At 39.8% G+C, this 14,545-nt stretch overlaps 1 protein-coding gene across 1 annotated transcript in view; it reads right to left on the reverse strand.

The window, feature by feature from the left end:
- tnksa (tankyrase, TRF1-interacting ankyrin-related ADP-ribose polymerase a) overlaps positions 1-10,909 on the reverse strand; it is a 107,073-nt gene extending 96,164 nt beyond the window's left edge. Inside the window, exons 1-3 of the mRNA XM_085359702.1 lie at positions 10,398-10,909; positions 8,816-8,931; positions 4,433-4,541 (exon numbers count right to left, since the gene is read on the reverse strand). Of these exons, the coding sequence (XP_085215828.1) occupies positions 4,433-4,541; positions 8,816-8,931; positions 10,398-10,905 (733 nt within the window). The 5' untranslated portion in view covers positions 10,906-10,909. The remainder of the gene's footprint in view (positions 1-4,432; positions 4,542-8,815; positions 8,932-10,397) is intronic.
- Positions 10,910-14,545: the final 3,636 nt, after the last annotated feature.

The following is a 14,545-nucleotide window of genomic DNA, read 5'->3' on the forward strand; positions in this document are numbered from 1 at the left end:
ATCTAAATTACCTTTGCAGCTTTATTAGATCTATGAAAGCACTGTTTAAAAATATATTTAAAATTAACAGACATCAGATCATCTGTATTTTAATTTGAATTCTTACTATGAAATCTTGCAGAAAATCTATTCAGCTTTGCAAATTGTGCAGTCAGGGACACACACATCCAGGAGAAGAATGGTGAGTGGAAATGCGGATTGCATTTTTCCTTTGTGCCAAAGGCAAGAGAAAGAAATGCTTTTGAGGATGGCAGCCAGATTTTTAAATTACCTCACCACTTGATTATGTGACCTGGAAATATTTGCCTTCTGAACTGGCAGCAAACAACATATTTATTAGGTTCTTGGTTCAAAACAATTATTAGGCCGTGTTTTCTCAAAATGAAGGCACTAATATTTACTAAAGCGCCTTTCGGTGCACTGTATAACAGTGTATAAGGACACAAACAACTAAGGCTGCTTGTGTCCTTGAAATAATCCCCAAAAAGTCTGCATAGCATTAAGCCTGATCTAAACAGATTTAGCCTGTAAACATTTTCCAACTGCTGTCTTAAAAGCTTGCTTACTTGCTTCATGAGGTTTTCTTGTATATATACACTATGTCAGAGTCAGAAAACTCTGACTGTACAAACTTTATAAATCTATCGTTTCACCCTGAAGAATAAAATCTGAGAAGTGATTATTGGTATAGCAAGTGTGCCAAACTTTTCATATTAGGCTGCAAGTTTCAGTTGCTGTTGCAAATGAGCAAATGGCATGTTCAATCAAATTCAAACAACATATTGCTTAAAAAAAAAAACATATTTGCATTTTGCTTGAATAGCATATTACAAAATATTCTCTGTTTAGCTCCATCTACTACAGCAGGAGTCGGCAACCTGCGGCTCTTTAGTCCTTATAGTGCGGCTCCGCGCGGTTTGGGAAAATAAATTAGAAGTAATTAGCTGAAGTGTATTTTATTTATGTTAGTTCTTTTTTTTAACTTGTAATTCTAAATTGGAAGATTATTGTAATTTTGAAATATAAAAATAAAATTATATTTTATTATTTTTTCATCGCTCAAAATAAGCGTCACACTTGCGGAAGCCGGTGTACCGGGCGAAACGCCGTGCATTTATCGAGACTTTCAACCCCAGGTAGGCCAGTTATGGATCTTCGGATCCACATTATGTCGGCAGCTGTTCTCCACCGTGAACTTTGTTAAAAACAAACACCGCTCACGCCTCACAGACGACAGCTTACAGTCCTGCGTAAAGATGAAAGTGACTTTTACAGCCCCAATTTGCAGACGCTGTGCGCAGAGGTTCAGGAGCAGAAGTCCCATTGTAAACATATCACGGCAGACCCGACGATGTTTGCGTGAACACGCTTTTCAGCATCTCTTTATTGACCACTTTTCACACACGGTTGCTGACGCATACAGCCGGCTGTAGCTTTTCAGCTCACAGCCAACACATACCAACAACAGCATAGACGGCACAGACGTTAAGGCGGCGAGGCGTGATTGCGGGTGCCGCTCAGGTGCGTCCTCCTCCCCTGCAGCGGCGCTGCAGACCACGCCCCCCCACACACATTAACCAGGTAAAATACATATTTAGGCAGAAGTTTGCAAATATCTATTTTTCATTTTTCAGCAGCATAGTGCTTTTTTTCGAATTATTTTTTAAAAGTCATGTCAAGGCTCCAAAAGCCCAAAGGCGACATAAGGGTGGCGGCTCACAACAGTTTATGTTTGCTGGATCATTTTGGTTCAGCTGGGTGTCTTTCCTTTTGTTATATTTCTTTAAGAGTTCAAAATGTGCTAATTACATAAATAAAATGTAATTTTCTCTGTAGCACTTCATGGATTTCATAAGCAACACACCTTAGTTGTTCACACAAAGCATAAAGGTAAAAAACAATATATACAGTGTTATCTTTATTTTAGATGTCAAAAACTATTTGCGGCTCCCAGTGTTTTCTTTTGCATGGAAACCGGGTCCAAATGGCTCTTTGGGTCTTAAAGGTTGCAGACCCCGGCTACTCTCACTGCGATATTTGATCAAAAAAAAAGCACTATGCTGCTGAAAAATGAAATGCTTTTTTTTGTACAGTACGGGGACAAACAAAAAATTGTGTAGTAAAGACGGGCACTTAAACACATCTCTAGAAAGCAACGTGGGAGGAGGTCAAGGTTATAAGACAGTCACTGAAAAAGAGAGGGTCACACAGCTGGTACTGTCAGCTGTTTTAGGACCTTAAATCAAACAGTCTAAACAAACTGTTGTACAGACCCTAAAGCGAAACGGATGTTGGGGAACCCTAAACCGGGTGCTGTGGACACTCAAAACTGGCTGTTACAGAAACCCTAAACCAGCTGTTACAAAGATGCAACACCGACAAAGAATCTTTTGGCTGTTATAAATGCACATATCAATTCATCAACAAATAGCAAATATTAGCCAATACATCAGTGCGGCTCTGTAAAGACCTTAAATGAGCCATTGTAAAACAAAGCCAGCTGCTATAAAGAGCTACCACAGAGAATTTCACTTGCAACTGATGCTGTGCTTAAAATGTCATGTCAATATAATTAAACAATAAAACACAAAGTGTGTCGTTCATAAATTCATTAAAAGTCCGACTGCAGGATGCCAAACTGAACCTGGAAATGTGAAGTCTTTATTTCCTGGTATGATTCAGCTTGAAGTTTCTGAATTCATCTCATTTCTAAAGTTTTTCAGAAAGTTTTAAAATCAAGCACTGCTTAGACTGAAAACCAACACTAAACATGACTGAGTGAAGAGAAAGTCAACAGCAGATTTAACCCTTTTTACCTCAATTTCAGTCTCATTCATAATTATTGATAAATCGATAAAACCTCTGAGAGCAGAGTGAAGTTGGTTCTCAGGGATCATCACAGCACCACAAAGCCCATTGCTGCTATGCAGTCTCTCAGAGCCCTGGCATCCTGCAGAAACTATGAAAAAAAGAAAAAAGACTGGCACAACTTTTCCTCCTTGTTGCTCTCAGCACTCCAGGCGAGGTGTCACTGAGTGTTCATGCAGTCATTTGTTCTTAGTCCTCATCCTGAGCAATACTTTTCCACAAACATCATAAAGATTACAGCTCAGATTGTTTTCATGTTTGTGGCCAATCGTGTTTACCTCTGATTTTCCTCGGGGATCAGTAACACAGCTCGTCTATTTTTCTGTGGAATTGAATCTTCATTTGTAAATCCACCCAGAAAGCCTTTTTGGAATCCATCGCTCACCTGTCTCATGGAATGGCTGCAACTCAATTTCATCTGAGATGCGTGTGAGACAAACGTTACCCCAGGATACAAGTTGGCTTTTTTATTTTTGTTTAAGACTGTCTGTGACACTTGGTTACATGTAATCTCTACACACAGCTGGTTAAATCACACAAATCTCCCGGTGCAGATATGCTGCGAGAGCATCCATAATAAATGATTACAAGCACCCGTGAGGCTAGAACCTGCAAGTTTCACCATAGTTAAGACTCTGCCTACCCACAACAAAAGGGCAGGGAACTAAAAATCAATGAATCAATAAATAAATGCAATGTTGTTTTCTTCAAAACCATCGCGCAGCCTACTCAGACTCTATTTTTGCTCAGCAAGTCGCTGTTATCGGTCAGCCCGGTATAGACCGTCTTGAAAGGTACTTTCCTTTCTGCTGCTGACAGGCAGACAACGAGTCGTGATGACAGAGACGGCCAAACAGAGGTCGTTGTGGACTGAAGGGATCAAACACTTTAGTATCGCTTTGCACCATCTCAACAGGAATGTGAACTCACAAGTAAGACGAAAAAAAATCAATGCTCCTTTTGTCCCCTGTGTGGGGTGGGGTGGGTGGGGGACTAACAATAGGCAGTAACACAGTTTACAGATTAGTTGCTGCTTTAAGCTAACTGGGAAATAAAAGCATAGCAGTATAGAGCATGGGCTGGGGTCGTTAAAGTTTCTAATATAATGTCTATATAATGATTACACATTTCAAACTCCAGCTTGTGAGCTGCTGCACAAACACACCTCTTCAATTCAAACTTTAATTTTTAGGAAAAAAAATTTCCCAAAGCATTATCAACGAAGATGAGAAAATATATTTAAATGACTGTAAAAAATAAACATTGGCTTTTACTGCACCCAAAGGAGCAATGCAGCAAACTAGAATACTATTATGGCAACCAGTTCGAGCACTGACTGTTTTCTGTTTTGCTTCTGTTCACACGACCGGTTAATTCAATCTTACTGGGCCAACAGACACAAGAAAAATAGCAATACCGAGACCTTCAAATGCCACTAAACACATTTTTGAATGTACTGATGGTTGCTGTGCAATGCATACTTTTTGAGTGAGAGTCATTAATGCAAACCCCTTTGTACAGGTCATGGCCTGGCATTTTTACCATGTGTGTTTTGTGTGCTCACCTATGCAGACGTCTATCTTGCCCTTGATGGCGGCTTCGTGCAGCGGAGTGTAGTTCCAGTTGTCTCGAGCGTTTGGGTCAGCCCCCTGACACAGCAGCAAGGACACCACCTACGATAAAAAGGTTGTGGCATATGGGTGTTCAGATCGTTCTTTTTTTTTTTTTTAACTTTATAACATGTAATAATTGCATGTGTGACACAGACAGAGCAACAGTTTGAAAATAAAAAGTCAAACTACAAACTGCTTTGCTTTGAAGTTTGAGTTGTTTTTTTCCTGCAAAACAAATGTGAAAATCTAACAACATACTCTTAAAATTAATGTTGTATTGGTGACAACATCGCACAACCACACCTAATCTGGCTGTACAGCACTTTTGCAGCAACAGCAAAACACGCAAGGTTACAAAAATCGAGGAGCGCACGACTGACCGAAACGTCACCAAAGCGCGGCTTGCAGCAGTGGATGTGATGTGTCAACAGAGGTGGGACTGAAAGAGATTGAGAGAATGTGTTCACACTTTTGTCGTACGAGCATAATGGCCACAGAACACTTTACCTTTGCACTGCTGACAAGCAGTGCAAAGCAGAATGCTGAACATCCATCCATCCATCTTCATCCGTTTTATCCGAGGCCGGGTCGCGGGGGCAGCAGCCTAAGCAAAGAGGCCCAGACCTCCCTCTCCCCAGCCACCTCCTCCAGCTTATCCGGGGGAATACCAAGGCGTTCCCAGGCCAGCCGAGAGATATAATCTCTCCAGCCTGTCCTGGGTCTGCCCCGGGGCCTCCTCCCGGTGGGACATGCCTGGAAAACCTCACCCAGAATGCTGAACAATGAAGACAAATAGATGGTCCAAGACTGCAGCTCCTCTAATGGCCTAAAGTAATCGCTCAGATTCTAGTTCTACATATCCACATTTTTTAGCAGAAGTAAGCATGTTTGCATGTTGCTAATCTGCAATCTAGCCGCAGCTATCATTAACCCTCTCTCTCTCTGATTTTTTAAACAGCCAGATAATTACGTTTCGAAAGATTTCATAAATCAGTAGGTGATGTCACAGAGGCTACATCAATCTTTTTTTATAATTGCTACACTTTAAAAAAACAATAAAAGATAGGAATGCCAAGGCCTCCACCTCTGACCACCACTCAATCCAAAGGCAAGCAAAGCAAGAAGGGAGTGGGAGACTGACAGAGTGAACTCTGAGGTCATTCAGATGCTGTAACGGTCAGCTGTGGTAATGAGAGAGGTGAGCGTGGAAGTGGAACTGCTGATTTACTAGTTAATTCACGTCCCTATCCTCACCTATGGTTACAAGCAGTGGATATGACCGAAAGAATAAGACTGCAGATACAAGCCATGGAAATCAGCTTCCCAAGGGTGTCTAGGCTCTCCCTTACAGAAAGTTGCTTAGTCGGAGCTTAGTCATTCTGGAGCTATGACTCTTTCACACTGAAAACAACTAGTCAAGGTTGTTCAGGCATACTACCTGGGATACCTCCTAGGTGGGGTGTTTTGGCCATGTCCAACTGGGAGGAGACCCCAGGACAGAAGCAGGACACAGTGAAGAGACAATTCCCGTGAGGCAACTTGGGAACACCTCAGCGTCCACTCTCTCCCTTTCCCAGCTGAGAGAGGAAAGTCTGGACTGCCATCATGATCCAGACTAGGGCTGAGCCATAATCATACCGTTCACGGTAATACCAGTAGAATATGGGCAAAACGCGCATGCGCAGTGCCTTTGTTTTCATACGCACATGGCGGAAAAAGCATGGCGGCGACAGAGAATGAGGAGGGCGAAAGCGGATTGTTGAATGAAACAAATGAACCAGAATTGATTTGTAAAAATGCTCCAACTTCAGTGCTGTGGAACTGGTTTTGGCTTTTATCTGTCAGATACACAACAAAGCACAATTTCTGGTAGCGCATGCTAGCGGGCCGTCGTTATTACTGTTTTTCGGAAAATACGGCACACTTAAAATCATTCCTTTGATTTTCTGAACAATCGACAGTGCCCCTTATAATCCCGTGTGCCTTATGTATGAATTCTGGTTGTGCTGACCTCGATCCGAGTTTATGTCGTACACGGCGCTCGAAAATCTGTCAAAAAATGTTTTAGTACAAAGCTGCACCGCTTGATGGATTGTCGGAGAATTATGGCTATTGTAGGCAGGAGCCTCGCGGAGTGATACGTGCTGTGCTTCAACATAATATTACCGCATTGTGTGTGTATAACCTCTTTTTAAGTTTTGTGAATATTATACATGGTTATGCTGAGGACATGTCGGCCAATTTCCACTGGAAATGCCTTTTGGTTAAACTGTCAGCAAGGAATTAGCTTTAATGCACATAAAAAAAAACAGCTGCTTGTTTAAGTGAAAATACATTGATGGGGTTTGTTTTTTGTTTGGTTTTTTTGCACTAATAAAGTTGTGGAGTTTTGTCTTGCGTCAGTTATACCGTCAGTTATATCATTATCGCAAATTTTCAAATATATATCATGATAAATATTTTTGGCCATATCGCCCCGCCATAATCCAGACACAGATAAATTGATTTTAAAAAAACAAGGCAGTTGTCCACTTTCAATGTTTTAGCTGTGTGTGAGTGATCAATTTTAGTTTCCAAGTATCTGTCATCAAAATGTTAACCGCTGCTGTGATAATACATTTGCATTACTGCTCCAATTTTCTGTGCTCTCCAACAAAGCTCCAAAAAGCTCTCTAACATTTGAAACCGTGAATGCTGGATTGATTACTGTAGTAAAAAGCCAGGAAGACAAAAAGGATTAGCACATCTGTCAGAGATAATCCAAAACATCTGCATGCTCACTCATGAGCAGAATAAGAATGGGGGAATGAGAGTCATTTTCCAGATATGCTCAGTGTAATCTGTATAGCTGGAACCTTCATTAGGAGCTCATTTTAACTTCTTCTTTGGCGACATATAAAAAACTTTGTGTGTGACTCGATATAAATCCAGTTAAAGTTGGATTAAAAACTTGAATGAATGTCAGGCATGGCTAGATGGATGAAGATAAATCGCAGCAAAAAAAAATTTTCTGGCACAACTTCACTTGCTTCCAAGGTGCATGGAGAGGATAAAAGAATTCACAAAGCAGGAACTCCAGCAACACTTGAGGGAAGTTGAACAACTTTAATAATTGACCTACGCGTTTCGGCTTGTGGCCTTCATCAGGGTCATAGTAAAACATTGTAAAAATTGCTTAAATACAAGACAGGAAACAGAAAAAAAGAGGTGGCAATATAAATTTTATCCGGAAAAAAAGAGAAGCATCTTGGATATTCCGTTTTAAGAGTCTGCACCCCAGAGGTATGAATGAGGATTCTTCTATCAGTGAGTTTTTATGAACTACACCTTTTTTCTTTTTTTACCAGTTAAATTACTCTCACATGAGTAATGTTTATTTAATTAATCTTATTATTTTAGCCAAAGAAGTAACGATTTAGACATCTCATCTTAAGTCTACAATTTAAGTCTAAATTTTAGATATTTTACATTTTAGAGACATAAATAAGGATCTGTTAACAAATGTGCTTTTACCATTAAAGACCCCCCCCCCCCCTTTTTTTTAAACCTGTGTGTATATTTATAGCATCCTCCTTATGCATTTCATGCATGTGTTATTTTCAGACATATGGGGGTTGTGTCACCCCCCCTCCTCCTCATCAGTAATGATCTAGTCCGGTATTTACTTGGGCGTGACTCAGCCAATTAACCAATACCTACCTATTATATGTCAGCTGACCTATCTATGAAGTTTAGATGGATGAAGAACCAGGTGGATTTCTGGTTGTGGAGAGCATCGAGGGGAGAGCACTGCTGAACCAAGCAGAACTTGACTCTCTGACCCGTCCAGGGTGTACACTGCCGCTTAACCTAAGACAGCTGGGATAGCCTCCAGCGGAAGAAGATAGATGGATGTTCTACTTGTACAATAATTTTTCAATTAAAATCCATTTCATAATTTGTTGTACAAAAGAGTGCCTTGACATCCTGTATGATCAATTTCGGTCAGTAAAATCTTAGCATCTTCATCTCTGCCTCAAGAAATGCTTCTGTCTTTCCCTCAGTGCTGCAATCTACAAACCACACATCATAGCAGCACTCACCACCATCTTGTAAACCCTCCCTTTCACTCTTGCTGCCATCGTTCTGTCACAAATCACCCCTGACACTCATCTCCACCCACTCCACCCTGGCAGTCCTCTCTTCTACACTTCTCTTGTGAGGTGAAGAAGAGAGTGTGGTGTTTAAAACTCATCTAGGAAGCATCTACTTACGTCACTACAAGGTAAACCCTCCTGAATGCAAACATGACAGAAGTCTTCTGATGAGTACATTAACATGGTATGAAGCCTCACCTCAGAGTGACCAAATGAGCAGGCGTTGTGCAGCGGGATGAGACCTCCGTCATCTCGTGCATGCACATTAGCACCCGTCTGAAGCAGATGGTCCACCACATCTTTCCGCCCAAAACCTAAAAGAGAGGCAGAAAGGGAGACGAGTGCTGAAAATAAAAGCAGAAGATCAACTATGAAGCCAGAGCACTAAAAACAAGTTACTGCAACAGCCTTGTCTGGCAGGTCTGGACTTAGTTTTACTGTTTAATCACGTAAATTTTTCATGTTCATCTACAATAAATAAGTCATTTAATTATGTTTTTTTTTTCCTATTTACATTCCAGTTTTGTCTCAAACTCACTTTGTAACTCAAGAGAATCTGTTAATTTGGCTCAGGCTACTGAGGATTAGAAAGGCTTGTGATGTAAAACAGCTGTGCATGTTTTTCTTTTTTGTTTCTGGCCTGCCAAAAGCATTTTTAGAAAAAGCATTCATGCTCTTCTTCCTCAAGGAAAAACGAACAGTCCATTGTGACAGAGGCGTTCATTAAATGAAGCTAAACTAAGGTCGATGTTCTGTCACAGTGATGACTGTTTACCTGCTGCAGACTTTAATGTCAATGCATATATAAATGATTTCCACACATGCACTGCACAAAAGGTAAGTTTGAAGATTCAAACGTCCAACACAGCTGGACAACCAGTGGATTATATTACATCTGCTCAACCACTTAAACCTTATATTTTCTGTTTTACTGGAACATGTAAATAATGTACATGCACCTTTCTGAGTCTTTAGATATAAAATCACTCTAGTTTCTTCAATTATTTGTTTCTGTTTTCCATTTAAATGTCACATGCCCTTTTTAAGCCAGCTTGCAAACATTTAACATATTAAAAATGCAAATTACCATATGCCTCTATCTACAAATGCCACACACACACACACACCGCACCATTACTCAACCACGATGTTATTTAATGCGCTCATTATTTAATTTGTGTCCTCTCTCCACACATTTGGCACGTAAAATTTGCTTCTCCTTTGGAAATCAATTATTAATGGCATTTTGGGTGTGACTGGGTGTAGTGTAACAACGCAGTAACACAGGAAGATGTTTCTCTGTTTTCTCTGTAGGAAAGTACAAGGAGTCGGAGGCAGCTCTACATTAAGCAAAACGTACTCCGCGGTAAGTTATGGTGAACACGGTTACATTATACTGGAATGCAATCCAATTTTACAGACTAAATTGATCGTTAATTTAAGGAGCGCAGCAAATTAATGGATCATGAGCTGGTTTTATGGTTTAATGAGGCTGAAAAGTGGTTTTGACTAAAAATTAAATATTAGATATTTAATTTTAATGTTTCGGACATTAGCTGAGTGTTTTGTTTCTTCTTTAGAAGTGTATGTCAGATCTTTGCTCCTTAAAAACTTGATGAGTAATCTACTGCTAAAGCATGTGCTTGCTTCTCACTCGTGGATTTTAATATTAGTTTCTTCCTGGTCACTCCCACACCTTAAACGCACCTTACAGCTAGACAGCCTGTAAAGAAGCCTGATTCAATTAAAAGGAAAAAAAAGTGGTTTTCGTTGTCTTTACCTGCAGCAAAATGCAGGGGTGTCGATTTGCGTCCAGCCATGTCTTTGGCGCTCACATTCACCGCATCCACGAGTTTCTTCACCCTGGAAACATCACCATTTCTGCAGGCTTCAAACAACTCCCTGAAAGAACCGTTTGCACCGCTGCTTCCCGGGTTCCCGCTGCTCGAGTCGGGCGTAGAACCGGGACTGGTGCCGCTACCTTCGGTGGTGGTCGGGGAGCTAGCACTGCTGCTAGTGGTGGTGCTGCTGCTGCTGCTGCTGGTGGTGCTGCTGCTGCTACTGGTAGCGAGGGCCAAAGCAGGGGAGGTTGTGGTGGGAGAGGCTGGTGTTACCTCACCGTCACCGGTGTTCTCCATCGCGGCTCCGTGGGGAAGGGAGCTGGCATCATCAATGGATGCTAGCAGAGAGCTGGACGGGGTGACAGGGTGAGAGGAGCAACGGGGCGGGGAGGACAGGAGGGAGTTTGGCGGCTGCTGCTGCTGAGAGGAGCGACGAGATGTCGCCATTTTCACAACACAACAGTCCCCACTAGCAACAATAACACTGCTGACAACTTCCTGTCAGGAAAGCCAAACTTCCGCTCGGTTTTGCGTGGATTTATGGATTTAGGGTCAAAAATATCTTTAATTCAAATACAGGAATATCAGCATGTCTTCACTGGTAAGATTTCAAATTAAGACACGAGTACACACAAAATCTGGAAATGTTTTTTTATGAAGTTGCATTTGTTTTGGAGAGAAAATATATTTTTTTTATTCAAGTGGAAATAGAAATAAAATTAAAAAAGACATATATTTATGCATATGTTTTCTATTCTATTTTGCCTCCATGTTCACGTTAATATTTCCACGATTCTCAGCTGAATACATGAAAATGTTTAATGTCGTTAAAAGACTGCAAAATAAAATTAATATTAATGAGTCTGGGTGTTACTAGTTTTCTTTTCTTTTTTTAAGTTTAACCCCTAATTTCATTATAATTTGATAGGTAAGAAAGAAAGACGTGTAGCAAATAATGTGCACGCATACATGGAAGATGCAGGTTTGTTTTGTTTTTTTTAGATGAAAGCAGAGTTTGCATGATGCAGACACTCATTGTTGTACCTCTGTCCTGATCTCCACGAATATACGGACAACAATTTGATGGTCAGGTAAATTGGTTGGACTGAAAATGAGTGAAAAATCAGACATTATCCAAAGAAAAACTTTGAAAGACCTTCAGAAAGCCTGGAGAGCTATTACTCAAGACTTTCTGAAAGGTCTGGCTCCTTGCAAGAAAAATATAAAGAGTGCTGTATGTTGTGGCTGAGATTGCAGCGTGGGGCCCCCCTAGTGGCTGTGGGAGCTCCGTGCATCTACATAGTCTCCAAATAACAAGACTGTTCTGTATGCAGTCTTCTCAGTCCACTGCTTTGCGCTTAAAAACGTCAGGTGTTCTGTTCTGGCTCAACACTGCCACCTGATGGAGACATTTGGTAATAGTTGGAGATGCTGAAAAGAACATTTAGCTTCTCATATTGTATTATTTCAAACTGTTGATGAGATTTAAATAAAGATCAAGTCAGCCATCAGTCCACAAAATTTGTGTCAATAAAGAATCTACACATTTCCCTTCAGATGTTAAAGGGTTGTCTTACTTTTAACATCATCGAAAGTTAATAGCTATTTTTTTATTCTTTACTTTTTTCACTTTTTCACTGCATGTGTTTGAAGTTTGACAAGCCAAATGACAGTCTCCTCTAACACCATGAAAACTCTGGCAGATTTGAGCTAAGGCCCTTTTTGCTGTAAAGCAATGCTGTGAGAAATGATTGGCAAGTGAACCGCACATCAAAGGCAGAGTCTGGGTGCAGAGTTTTATAAAACGTGAACAGTTTACTTAAGAATATTCTAGTGGTTTCATTAATTGGCCACTAGAGAGTGGCAGATAGTCTCTGAGAAAACTGGAAGCTTTTGCTGTAGTTCTTTATAATCTTGCTCCTAAATTTAGTACTATATGTAACCTATTTTTTCACATATTGTCAGTTGCCTATAGTTTATACTTAAGATTCTTTTGTTTTAGTCAAGCTCACAAGTTCAGGTTTTAAACACTTTAGCAATATAAAGTTTCAAAAGCATAAAGGTCCTAGTGTTTCTTAAATGAATGAGGATTCTGACAAATTTTGACTAATATTTGTCCTTACTGATGTCAAATAAATTAATTTATTCTATTTTCTAACACAGTTATCTTTTTGATAAGTATTAGTCAAAACACTTACCTACTTTTTTTGCATAAACAAGAAACCCAAACAAAACTATTTCTCTCACAAAAATCTAGTAAATGCAATTAAATTCATGAAAAAATAGGCATATTTTCAAAACGTATGCACTCTCTGTATCCGTTTGAAATTTATGACACATATAACATTGGTATGTGCAATATTTCTTCAACAGGATCAGGAAGTGCAGGTTATGTCTGACTTTGTGTGAGTTGTTATTTTTTAAGGTCTCTAGAGTTCCTGTCATTCCTTGTTTGCATCAGACTTGTACCTGGTGAACCTTTTCCTTTGTTTTCTAGTTAAAGCGATAAAGGGTTGCTGAAAACTCCTTAGCCAAAAATGTTGCATTTTCTGGAATTAAATGCATGTGTAAATTATTAATTATCTCTGATTGTCAACAAATAGCTTTTTGCCATTTGTATTTGTGATGCTAGTCATTAACATAAAATGCACAGTGAAGAAAGGTTAGAAATGTGACGTCAAAATTTCAGCGTATGTTTGCACACATCATTGTTCCTGAGGGCTCACAACCTGGAAAATGAAAACTACTTCACATGAACAAACTGTTACATTGCAAGAGTGGTATGTATTTGGCAACCAAAACTTGCTGTCATCCAAATCATTTGCTCCAGTTTCACCTTATAAAGATCTGTGATGTGTGGCATGATACAAATGCTGTGAAGTTATGTAGCTTACATACAACCGGTGGTGGAAGACTGACATTAATATATGAAACTTTGAATGAAAACAGCTAAAGGTTGGGTTTTTTTTCAGATTGTGGTTTATTTTTTATGACTTACCTAGAAAGAAAGAAAGAAAGAAAGAAAGAAAGAAAGAAAGAAAGAAAGAAAGAAAGAAAGAAAGAAAGAAAGAAAGAAAAGTTGACATAACTACAGAGGGATAAAGTTGATGAGTCATACTATGATGATAAGGGAAAGAGGCATTGTGTACAAATGATGTGGCAAAAGGATTGGTTCACAAAGTCTGCCTGGTTTGTTCACATACCTGTCGTACCTGGTTTATTTGTCCTCTGTGTGTCAAAGAACACAAACAATTCTGAGGAAAAATAAAGATACAGATGGCTTCAAGAACACATGACTTTGTATTTTATTGTGTATATTTCAGATATTTCTTGCAAAGTAATCTTACTTTAAAAATGTCGCATTTTGTATTAATTTGGTAAACAGCTGCTATTGAAGGCAGTAGGAAAATACAGCTGCTCTTATCAGTGCACTGAAATAAAATAAAATACTTAAATGTTGAGCTTCCTTTGGTGACTTGAGCAATCACAGTTAATCGCTCAAAGGAGATGTTGATGGACAAATACCATCGTAGCTGAAACGGGGTCGGCCTAAACAATGTAGGGTCTGGCTGTGACATCTGCCTCTCATAGGTCATTGACTTTCTCAGAAACTGATTCACTTTCCTTAAAGAGATCAGTAAAGCTGCTAGCTCTGTGAAATAGTCACCCTCATCTCAGCTCTTTGACAAGGTGTTTACAGCACTGAGAATCATGAATGATCCCCCCTACCTATGGAGAGACCTTATTAGCATTCGTTAATAATCGGGTTTCTTTTGATGCTCTGGCAGAATCTCACATCAAGCACAACCAGAAAGACGGAAGAAGCTAGAAAAACCAGGATATAAAAAAAATAGAAACAAACACATGTGTGGACAGAATATTGAAAGAGAGGCACGGGAGAGAGAAAAACAAAGAGAGTGAGGCAGAAAGGTATTCAAGCTGCTCTCAATAGATTCCTGCAGAACTACATTCTTGCCAATTATGATTCCCAACACACGGAACCCACATGCCATGCAAATCAAAGTCATGATGACTCCAGGTCTCACATATATATTTCTATAAACCTGGCCAGTCAGTTCAGTGTGAA

This window comes from Diplotaxodon limnothrissa, linkage group LG7 (assembly GCF_057381915.1).
Source record: "Diplotaxodon limnothrissa isolate DT_005_m linkage group LG7, D_limnothrissa_male_GT1.1, whole genome shotgun sequence".
NCBI classification, from domain to species: Eukaryota; Metazoa; Chordata; class Actinopteri; order Cichliformes; family Cichlidae; genus Diplotaxodon; species Diplotaxodon limnothrissa.